Source organism: Mus pahari, chromosome 1 (assembly GCF_900095145.1).
Source record: "Mus pahari chromosome 1, PAHARI_EIJ_v1.1, whole genome shotgun sequence".
In the NCBI taxonomy this organism is placed as follows: domain Eukaryota; kingdom Metazoa; phylum Chordata; class Mammalia; order Rodentia; family Muridae; genus Mus; species Mus pahari.
The window spans coordinates 79398307-79410147 of NC_034590.1; the positions used below are offsets into that span (position 1 = coordinate 79398307).

General features: G+C 43.5%; 1 protein-coding gene across 9 annotated transcripts in view; it reads right to left on the reverse strand.

The window, feature by feature from the left end:
* St5 (suppression of tumorigenicity 5) overlaps positions 1-11841 on the reverse strand; it is a 155822-nt gene that overhangs the window by 45585 nt on the left and 98396 nt on the right. For 8 of the 9 annotated variants that reach the window (XM_029536900.1, XM_029536896.1, XM_029536906.1 and 5 more), the window contains one exon: positions 1943-2047. In XM_029536900.1, coding sequence (XP_029392760.1) covers positions 1943-2022 — 80 coding nt within the window. In that variant the 5' untranslated portion in view covers positions 2023-2047. Of the gene's footprint in view, positions 1-1880; positions 2048-11841 lie in introns of those variants that run through there. The other variant, XM_029536922.1, reaches the window with a different exon arrangement.

The following is an 11841-nucleotide window of genomic DNA, read 5'->3' on the forward strand; positions in this document are numbered from 1 at the left end:
CCAGCCTGGTCTACAGAGTGAGCTCCAGGACAGCCAGGGCTACACAGAGAAACCCTGTCTCGAAAAGCCAAAATAAATAAATAAATAAAAAATAAAAAAAAAAATAAAAAATAAAAAATAATTCTAGTTCCAGGGACTCTAATGTCCTTTTCTGGTTTTCTGAGTACCAGGCATGCACATAGTACAAATACATGTAAGAATAGTACTATAGAGTTATAGGTGCTTATTTCATTCCTATAGTCAGTGACTTTTTTTTTTTAAAGTAGGTTCATGTGTAGTGGTGCAAGCTTATAATTCTAGCACTCAGGAGGACTGCACATGCAAACATGTGTTTTGTGTGTAAGGGGAGGGACTGGGGGCTGCATATCAAGACTACAAACATGTGCGCACACACAGAGGAGTAAGACTTGCCATCAGTGTAGTTTGAGCCTAACCAAGTGGTTCCCAGAGGCAGAATGTCTCAGTCACCTACTGCTCTAGAAGGGTTTAGTTCACAGAGTTCTAGAGCTCTCACTGGTCTTGCTGTAAGTACTCAACTCTTGACTAATTCCAAAGCTCTCACATGCTTAAGAAGACATAGCCTACTAAGTCCTATGTGATTGACACAGGCCATTAGATTGAACCAGGACCAAGTCTTATACAATGTGGGGAAACACCTGTCTCATGCTTACCAGTCATCCCCACATGTATATTTGGGTCTTATCCAACCAGCCACATCTGGACACCAGCTCTAAGTGAACTAAACATCTACCACCATCTCAGTCCAAACCTGAGGTACCACACCCTACTGGGCTCAGCCCAAACATTAGGAAAGGGCTAGACTTACCCCACGCATACCTTAGCATTTTCATACCTAGTGACTAAGAGCCTACCAGACAAATCTGTCACGTCACAGAAGAGGCTGTGAAAACATCTGTAGCTTTATTAGAAGTCTGAAAGTACTTCCAGGGCAACATCATGCAGCCTTGGCCCAGTCCCGACAAGTGCTGGAGAGAGCTATCCATCAGTATGTCAGTTCTGGAAGCTTTACAGTAGCCCCCATGCTAAGAACTGCCATGCCCCTTCATTTCAGCCTCACAGCAGTTCCTGGCAGTCAGGTACCATTATCACTGTGATTTCACAGCTGAGACAGCTGCGATTTTAGAGAACACCAGAAAATGTTCTGAGACCTCTCTACATGGTTAAGTAATTTAGAGCTTGCCAGGCATAGGTGGCGCATGCCTTTAATCCCAGCATTTAGGAGGCAGAGCCAGGCGGACCTCTGTGAGTTCAAGGTCAGCCTGGTCTACCGAGTAAGTTCCACTACAGCCAGGGGGTACACAGAGAAACACTGTCTCAAAACAAACAAACAAACAAACAAACAAACAAAAGAATTCAGAGATTAAATTTGAACACAGTTCTGTAAAGATTCTAAATTCTTTCATTTTTCTAGTCTTATATTCTCACCTTTGCGAAAGAGGATTAAAAGAACAGAAGAGTGAATAACAGCAGACACTGACTAAGATTCGTCCAAGTTGTTTTCTTTGTGGCCAGGTCTAAATTGTTAGAGAACCTAGACTTCTCCTTGGAGCTTATGCTAATACATGTCACTGCCTACCTACAGACCCCAATGTGGTCTGTTTCCTCACAACATTGCAGCCTGGCTCCAAGACATACCCATCTTCTCTAAGCCACTCATTACTGTCCTGTTCCTTGAGTGCCAGGGCTTCATAGGACAAGGCAGAACTTGTCTTAATGCTTCTACTTGCCATCCCGAATAGGGAATTTTTATGTGTGTCAGACAAGACGTCCTCCTAATCATCAGCACAAGCTGGGCCCAAATAAGCAAACAGGATGATCAACAGTCATGGTAACTATTTGTGCCTTGGCGGAGAGCCTACCTGGGTCCCAGACCATTTGACCAGCTCCTGATGCCATCTCCCAGAAGTAGGCCTCTACCCACCTGCTCAGCGTCTCCCGAGGGGCCTTAGTGCCTCCGGTCCCATGAGTGATGCTGGAGTTCTTGTTGGCAGTCATGGTCATTTCGGCTCTCTGCAAAGCCAGAGCCCTGAAAAGAAGACACACCTGTAAACCAAGTTTCCCCACAACCAGTCAGAAGCACTTCAAATATCTCCCAGAGACTCCCACCATGACCACAGGGTTTCTGTGGCAAGTGGCAAAACCTACTTTCCCACCACTAGCCTCTGGTAAGGAAGTCTGTGAGCTAGCAGATAATTTGTTGCCTCACAGAAAATGATTTCCATTAAAAGAGGGAGGGGGAATGGACCTCCATTTCCATCCAGCTCTCATCTATTGAGTTTCCCATCATTCTCATCACACTCAGAATTTCTGCCACATTTTTCTGCCTCTTGTCCTATTATTCATTCATTATCCACAGGTAAAATTGAAATATTTCTTTTACTTAAAAAAAAAAAAGTTAGCTCTGTTCTAAGCAATAAACCATTCATTCATTCAGAAAGCATTTGCTGAGCAACTCTGCCCAAAGCAAATCCAACAAAGAAATAGTTTGTGCTCATGAGCTCAGAGTCAGTGGGCAGCACAGAAAAGAATCACAGAGGTACAGCCTGGTCTACAGAGCAAGTCCCAGGATAGCCAGGAGGTACAGCCTGGTCTACAGAGTGAGTCCCAGGACAGCCAGGGCTACACAGAGAAACCCTGTCTCGAAAAACAAAACAAGACCAAAGAATCACATTAGGTTGGTTGCCTGTGCCGAATACTAAGTCTACATTAACATGTGATGATAAGTAGTATTAAGCCTTGGTAAAGAAAGGAGAATGAAAAGTACTTGATTTATTCATGAAAGGCTAGTCTGATAATGTGACACCTAAAAGGCATCATACAATTAGGGGTTAGAAATAATAATCATGCTTTGCCTAATACAGTCTATTATACAAAATAAACTAATCCCTAATAAGATACACATAAGGCATTTAGATAAATACCTTAGGTTTGATCCCCAGGACACACATAGTGGAAAGAGAGAGTTGACGCCACAATGAAAGACTCCTCCCAAGTAATACTTGAGGGGCTTTTGCTGGCAAAAAGGTTCATCAGGTAAGGATGCTTACCACCAAGCCTAACAAACTGAGTTCTAACCCTGGGACCCGTGCAGTAGAAGGAGAGAACTAGCTCCAGAGGATTATTCTCTGACCTTATATAATCCACGGCACATGTGAGCATATACCTACACCCACGACCAACTAATCAGTGCAGTAAAAAAAAAAAAAGAGAGAGTTAAAAAATGAAACCAAACCTCACTTGCATCCTTTAGAAAGCTAAGAAAAATACTGATGAAGGAAAATAACTTTGCAAATTGCCATTGGTGCGCCTCTGCACACTGGCTCTACTGATGGCCCAGGGCCCTGGTAAGAGCTTGCATAGTGCTCTGTGCAAACAGAAGGGAGAGGAAGCAGCCTCAGAGGCTCTGTCAGGCCAGGGTCCTCAGGAAGCTCAGCGGTGGAGGAATCAACTTGCCACATGTCTCCTCTGAGTGGCCATGGCTGCTAGGGTCACAGTAACTGTCACTACCCATCGGCGAATTCTCAGCATGCTCTGCTTCTTCCAGGGCAGGCCGTCACGGAAGAGCAGATGTATGTGGAAGGACTAGACCTAAAATGTGTTTACTAGGATACATGCTGCCAGATTTATTCTGCAATTATAATAGCTAAAGCTTCATATATGAAACCATTTAATCCTTTAGACATCCCTGTGAAGTAGGTACTACTATTTTTATAGTTATTTACACTTTATAAAGGACACCAAGATACAGAACAGGGAATAAGCCACCCAAGTCATACAGCTAGACAGTGGAAGTCAGGAATTAGGGCCTATGTGACCTATCCTGGGGCCCAGCTCCAAGCCAGGGGTCCATTTTACCTCTAGTGATATTTAAGTCTCTTCTTACCACTCTATGAGTTAGGGTTAATATAGCTTTATACTGCCAAAATAAGTGAGTCCCAAATAGCTAGATTTCTGTTTTTATTGTTCACTTCCTTTAAGACTGATGAGGGGCTTATTAAATAAACCCACAGGGCCTTCAGTTCCATTTCCACCACCTAAGTGGGAACCATCATTAAAATTAGGATTCGAAAAAAATTAAAGTTCATTTCTCCATCTCAAATAGAACCTCTAGCCCTTGCTGGGTGTGGTAGCGCAGGCTTTTAAATCCTAGCACTTGGGAGGCAGAGGCAGGCAAATTTCTGAGTTGTAGGCCAGCCTGGTCTACAGAGTGAGTTCCAGGACAGTCACAGTCAGGGCTATATAGAGAAACCCTGTCTCAAAAAACAAAACAAAACAAACCTTTGGCCCTCAACAAAGGGATGGAAGGCTACTGGGTTTCTTGCAAGCACCAGCCACACCCCATCTAATAGTCTCCTCAGCCAATAACTGTGCATCTTTTATTTCAAAACAATGCCTCCTGCCATCTACCCTAGCAGCTAGACACGTCTTTCTTTGCTTTGTCTCCATTCCAAACTCCTGGGGAAAGGAGCTCGTACTGGAAGCTACAGACAGACTCCTGGCCCACAAGAGCTAAGCTCAGTCTCATCCAGACTTCCCTTTATTTTTAAATAATTCAAATTAATTGTCAAGAACTAATTTGATGCTAAGTGTCAACAAAAACTGAAGTTCTAGCTTCTCTTGAAAATTAGAAAATCTGCCCAAACAATGGGCACTCTGTATAGCTGGCAGAGCTGAGTGAAGGTCGTCCATCTGAACTGTTCCCCGTGCCAGCATGGGTACCCCTAACCTTCTGCCTTTACCTGGCCAGCTTTTCCAGCCAGGAAGTAAGTGTACAGCTCTGGCCCTGCATCTTAGCAGGAAGCACTAAGAAGGTGGGCCATAGCACAAGCCATAGAAAACTTCCTAGATGGTGGGACGAGGTTCAGGGAGGAGACAGACAGGGAGGTGCACAGCACAGCCTCTTGGCTGTTTGAACTCCCAGACCTTCTGGAAGGCTCCTGCTTTTGCCCAGCTTGGCCTTCAACGGGTAATACAATTTAACCTGATCCATGAACCAAGAGGCATCTCAAAAGTTCAAGAGGGAGCCAGTGAGATAACTCAGTAGGTAACTGCACTGTCATCCAGGCCTGACGACTGCCGTTCAATCCCTGGAACCCACAAAAGATGGAAGGGGAAAACCAGTTCCTGGAAGTTATCATCTGACTTCCACACACAAGCCATCATACAGGAACACATACACACATCTGTACATGCACACTAATGATGATAATGATGTTTCTGCTGATGATCTTTGAAGGGAGATATTTCTCAGGGATGCTCAGCCTCTGAGAACAAACAAGAAAGTCTGTGTTCCCCACTAGGTTAATGTCCCCTTGGTATCTTTCTGCAGACACAATTGTACATGCAGCATCACTTGCAGAACCGTGAGAACGTGAGGATAAGAGGTGAGCATGTGTGGGCAAGCCTCCCCTCCTGCTGGTGTTAGAACACCACTAACAGCAAGCAGGATTGCCCATCACCCTTTTCTTCTTACTAGTGAGAAGTCAAGACACCTAACAACAAGAAGAGAGAGTTCAGTGGGTAAAATGCTTGGCTTGCTGCACGGGCATGAGGCCCTGATCTTCTGACCTCTGGCTCTATTTTAAATGCGCGCGCGCGCGCACACACACACACACACACACACACACACTTAAAAAGGCATATAATAAAGAAAGCTTCTAAACAATGAGAGGAGTTTTACTGATACCTCTACTTCTCTAATGTCACACTGTCACACTATCAGTTTGTGTGAAGGTTATAGCTTAAGAAGCAGCCCAAAGGAATAGAAAAGATGGCAAAGGAACCTGAGCTTTCACATGTGGTTTGAGAACCTGTTTGCAGGCAAGACTCTGCAACCAACACACGGATAAGTCACCAGACAACAAGGATTTCTCAAACCTGAAACAACCCCTTGCATCTCTTCCAAAGTGCAGCGAGCCCGTCAAAAGAGAAAAGGCCCAGGGTTCGTTGACTAGAAGATTAAATGATTGCCAGTGTTTTTTACAGAATCCAAAGGGGCTGAAAAAACAGTTACAGGAAAAGATATTTTGTTGTTCTTGCTGTTGGATAAGAAAGAGAAAAGAACTCCTCACAGTCCACTCCTACACTGCTTTCCCAGGCTCGGGCTCAGAGGCCCCAGCCTCACACTCAAAAGAAGCTCTTTACATTTAGATTTTCAATCTCAACCAATTTTCAATCCCCCTTCCTGCAAGATGGCTCTTTTTCACTGGTGCACTGATTCTGTAGATTTTAAGCTGAAGTTAAATACTTCCCAAAAGCCTGAACTGGGCTGAGCAACCATGAGGCAGTTCTAGGTCAAAATACATCTGTTTGGTGCCAAGATAGTTTCAATCCCCTTCATATAGCAGTTGCTGCCAGGCTGGACACTCAGCCTCTTGCCCAGCAGCTTTGCCCAGTACTGGAGAGACAACAGAGCCCACACTGTCTAGTGGCTTGTCACCACTTTGGAAAAGCAGACAGAGTGGAGGGTTGTAGTGCAAGCTCCGCTCCGAGGGACTAACCACTGCCTCCCCCGGTTGGGCAGTCAAGACAGTGGCCACGGTCCTAACTAAGTCTGTGTCTTTCCTAGGGCAGCAGCCATTCCCTGTCTATGCCAGGAATGTGGATGCCTCCAAGCTTCGCGTCAGCCAAGGCTTTCTTTCTGGCAAGTCCTCTGCCCACATTCTTTCTTAAACAGCCAGGCCAGATGTCAGTTTCTTTCTGAAGCCTTTCCTTCCCCCAAGTCCTGACCTCATGCTCACCCTTCCCATGCTCTCCCATCTAGCTAGGCTTAAGCTGATGATGATGATAAGAGGCCTCCTCTGGGGGCTGGAGAGATGGCTCAGTGGTTAAGAGCACTGACTACTCTTCTGAAGGTCTTGAGTTCAAATCCCAGCAACCACATGGTGGCTCATAACCATCCATAACAAGATCTGGCGCCCTCTTCTGGAGTATCTGAAGACAGCTACAGTGTACTTACATATAATAAATAAATAAATCTTTAAAAAAAAAAAAAAAAAAAAGGAGGCCTCCTCTGCCTTGGAAAAGCATCAGAATCTCTATTATGCCTGTGGCCTCTTTTCGGTTACCCTTTCTCTCCTATTTTCTCCCTCTAGTCACATTGTGTCCTTATTATATCCTCAAGCATGTCCAGGACATTCCAATGGTAAGACCTTCACAGCTTTGCTAACTATATCACATTCTCCAACAAGCCTGTTCTCCCCACGCCTTCAAGTCTTTGGTTAGATGCCATCTTCTCAATGAAGCATCCTTGATGATACTGCACAGAACTAAAGCCTTTCCCTAATCCACTACCCACTATTGTTTCAGTGGGACTTTGCTTGGATAATGTAGGCAGCTTTGGGCTTCACTACTCATGTCCATCTCTTAGGTTAGGACACCTATTCCAACCTTCCAATGAAGGACATTTCATTGGAAATACCTGTACCAATCAGACCTATAAAGATCACTCAAAAGGGGCCCAAGCTTTCTGAACACCCCACACACTGCTTACAGGGGAAGATTTACTCAAGAACTCAAGCACAGTTGCTCTCTGCAAAGAGTTCCCAACTATAAAGTGCACAGGACCTTTTGCTGAGCATCCTTCCTAATGTCTTGGGTTTGAACACTACTGGTCTGTCCTCCATGCAGCTCTGTAACTCTCACACTTATCAAAAAGAAGTACAGATTGAAATGCCTTTAAGAAATGCTGTAGAAGCAGAAAAAGGCATGAGCATGGAAGCCTTCCACTGCCCCTACTCAAACCTCTGAAGGTGCCTTTCCAATTCCTATACAATGCTCTGCTTCCTGCACTTGAGTTCCTCATCCTGCCGGAGGCAGGCAAGTATGCATGCTATAAAAGGTAGGCCTGCGACAGAGTGCTTCAGGAGGTAGGGCAAAAGAAGAATTGCAAGGGGAAGAACCAGGACAAATAGAAGCCAAGGAGACCTTGGAGGAAGCATAGAGTTCTTAAATGGGACAAGAGTGAGAGCCACAACAGAAAACACTGAAAAGCTAGACTGCATTAAACAAGAGCTCTGTTCATTTAAAAGCTGCCATTTAGAGAGTAGCAAAGAAAGCCACAGATTAGGAGAAGTGTGTGTGTGTGTGTGTGTGTGTGTTTATATGTTTGTTTGTATGTTACAGAGACCTACCTAGAGCAACTAGACCTATGAAGAACATTCAAAGGAGACCACACTTTCCAAATATCCAAATGTGTATATGTGTATTCATCAAAGGACTCATATTTAGGATATATAAAGAATTCCAACAAATCAACTAAGAAAACAAAAAAAAGAAAGAGATAAACAGGAAAAAATAGAAACAAACAAACAAAAAAACTAGCCCAGATGTTTCAGATTACATACAACTGACTAACAGATATATTGAAAGGTAGCCAATTTCTTTAATCAACAAGGAATGCAAAGTATAATCACAATGTAATATGATCAACATACTACACTCACGAGAAAGGATACAATAAAATGCTTGCACATGTGGATGCACAAGCTCCTGCATACACACATGACCAGTGTCAGAAGGATGGAAAGTAAATTATGGTAAATTACATAATGGAATTCTATATGGTAATGGGAATATATGATATATAGTTACTCACAATATGAATACATATTTGAAATATTGTCAATAAAAAGAAACCTAGAATATATCCCATATAATTCCGTATGTGGAAAACAGAAAAACAGCATAATAAGTTTATGTTGGGGCACGCAGGGCAGTGGTGGCACAGGCCTTTAATCCCAGCAGAGGCAGGCAGGTCTCTGTGAGCTCCAGGCCAGCCTGGTCTACAGAGCAAGCTCCAGAACAGCCAAGGCCACAGAGTAGGCCAGTCTTGAAAAACAAACAAAACAGATGGCTCAGCTGCTGGAAGCATTTGTTGCTTTTGCAGAGGACCTGGGTTTAGTTCTCAGGACCCACATGGTGTCACATAACCACTGTAACTAGTTCTAGGGCATCAGATACCCTCTCTTTGCCTCCACCAGCACTCACCTGGTAAACATACACACATGCAGGCAAAGCACTATCGTGCATAAATGTGAAAAAAGTTTAAAAGCAAATCTATGCTATTAGAAGTCAGGATATTGGGATATGACTCCACATGTGGGTTATGACTCCACAGGGAACCTGAGAAGGCAGCTCTGGGTACTGGTAATATATTTCTAGACCACAGTTTTGGTTGCATGGGTCCATTTGTAAAAATCTGTTGTACATGGACACATATAATGTCAATTCTATATCATGTTTCAATAAAATGTTTTCACATAGCAAACAAAACATGGAGCTCAACAACTCTGGAACACTATTTACAGAGCAGCATTACCAAGAAGTAATAATGGGCCAAATATGGTGGCACACATATGTAACCTCAGAACCTGGAAGGCTGAGACACCCCCCCACACACACACACACATACATACATACACCCACGAACAACCTTGACAACAGAATGATCCTGTCACAGAATAGGTCTAGTGATAAATAGGTTTCTTTGTTGCTGTTATTGTTCTGTTTGTTTGTTTGTTTGTTTGTTTGTTTTGAGACAGGGTAACTATCTAGCCTTGGCTATCCTGGAACTCACTCTGTAGACCAGGCTGGCCCCAAACTCTTGCCTCTGTCTTCTGGTGCTGGGATTAAAGGTATGAGCTACCATAGCCAGCTCTGGGATGTAGTTCAATTGTAGAACAGTTCCCATATATGTATGAGGCCCTGGGTTTAATCCCTAGTACCACCAAAAAACCTTTAGATGGTAATAAAGAAGATATTTCAAACTGCAGGTTCTATGTAGATCTTAAAGCTCAACTTTAACTTAGGTTTGGGTGAACACCTTTAGTTCCCCGAATCTGGAAGGCATAAGAAGAAAGTGCACCAGTGTGGCCATAGTCTGCTGGTTCTATGCATGGATTTTACCCATTTAATCTCTGTAACTCTGTCAGGGGTGGCTATCATTGTTTTTTCTATTTTATATACAAAATAACTAGGTAGGGTTCAAAGATGGTAATTTCCTTTAAGCTTCATTGTAAATAGCAGAACCAGGGTCTAGGAAGATGAAGTAAGCTCTGTAATTGGGAGTGAGCTATGTTAGGCCTCTATTGTCTGTTTTCTTGTAGCAGGAAACCACACTCCACCACCTCAAGTATATCCCTGCAGGCAAGCTCTATTGAGAGACTGGCAACAGATCTACTGCCTTGCCCTTGGATTCTTGGTGTTATAACAATGTTTTTCTTTAACCTACCTAGAAGACTTTCAATCAATACAAAATCAATGAGAAGTACTCATCATTTTTCCTCGACTAAGTGCCAAACAGCTCCCAAACACAGACTCTGGTCAAAGCTAGCCTTTTCCTTACAATGCAGTCAGTCCTAGAGCTGAGAAAGAAAATACAAGGAGCCTGTCCCCCCACCTGCCCAACTTCTGAACGCAGATGCTACTCAGTAGCTATATATCTTTCATTCCCAAACTGTATGCTGAGGTACCCCCCAAAAATCTGGCAAATTCAGAGGGACATTGCCACATATTATAAATTTGGGAAAGAAATCCTGAACATCTGTTAGACACCACACAAGTCTGAACATCCGACTGCACTACATTCTTTTCAATGATGTCATGTCTTTGTGAAGCTGGTTTTCAACAGCTGCTATGATAAAAAGCAAGTACCATGTGGAGAGCAGCAAGGAACAGGAAATGTGGGTGGCAGTGTTGAATCCAGCAGCCAGCAGATCCCATTGTAAGTAACTGGTTATTTAAGAATGAAAGAAAAAAATACTTTCATTTCAATTTATGTAGTTTTTTTTCCTAGACAGCTACTCACTCTGTTAGAATGAATATATAGCAAAGCAAAATTGCTTAAACCTGAATGTTAATAAGTGAAACCTAGCTAGTTCTTTGGGCCTGTGAGTACTAAAAAAAAAAAAAAAAAAAAAAAAAAATTACAGAAACACTAAGACTCACAAACTGAGGAAGTTTGGAATTCTCTGTGGCAGGTGTCTCTAAGTCTCAGTGTTAAGGAACCATAAGGAGTTCCTGGGCGAGCTTCAACGTGCCTCCAAAGCAGCAGGCAGCGGCATTCAGGTCCATGACCAGCATGCTCCAAGAATGAACAGCCAGCTCCACAGCCTCAAGAAACAGGCTGTGCCCAGGGCCCATGCGCATCTGCCTCAGGCTCATCCCAGGCTCCCAGGCTGCCCTTTGGACCCCATCCCTGAATAGCTCTATTCAGCACATGTTTCATAAATAAAACCCAAACACAGCCCAGAAGCCAACCAACCAGCAGGAGAATTCTACACACTCAGATGTGGGCATTGCAATGTCTACAAGCCAACCCATTAATCCATAGAGACAGGGTGCAAAGGGAACCAAAGAGAGGGCAGTCAGGCACTGAAAGGCCAAACAGGCTTTTTGGGTAAAGATTAGCATAAAAATGCCCTTTTATTGGGAAGCAGCTACACACTCCTTTCCATTCTTCCCTAAAATCAAAATCCTCCCTTGCTGACATCACAGTTGTTGATATAATAGCCAACTGTCGTGATGTCACAGGATTCAACTTGTATTATTTTGGGTTTGGGGGAAGGGGGACTGAAGTAGAGAATGTGATGAAAGACAAGAATAGAATACACTTATACTGGAATTTCATTTTCCATGCTAATTTCCCTAGGAATGAAAAGCAATTACTCAGAAAGGGAAAGGCAGACCCGGGGCAGCAAGTCTGGATTTAGGGATGGCTGAAGCCCAATAAGTAACTGAACAGTCTGTTAAAACATTATGAAGTGTGTGTGTGTGTGTGTGTGTGTGTGTGTGTGTGTGTGTGTGTGAGAGAGAGAGAGA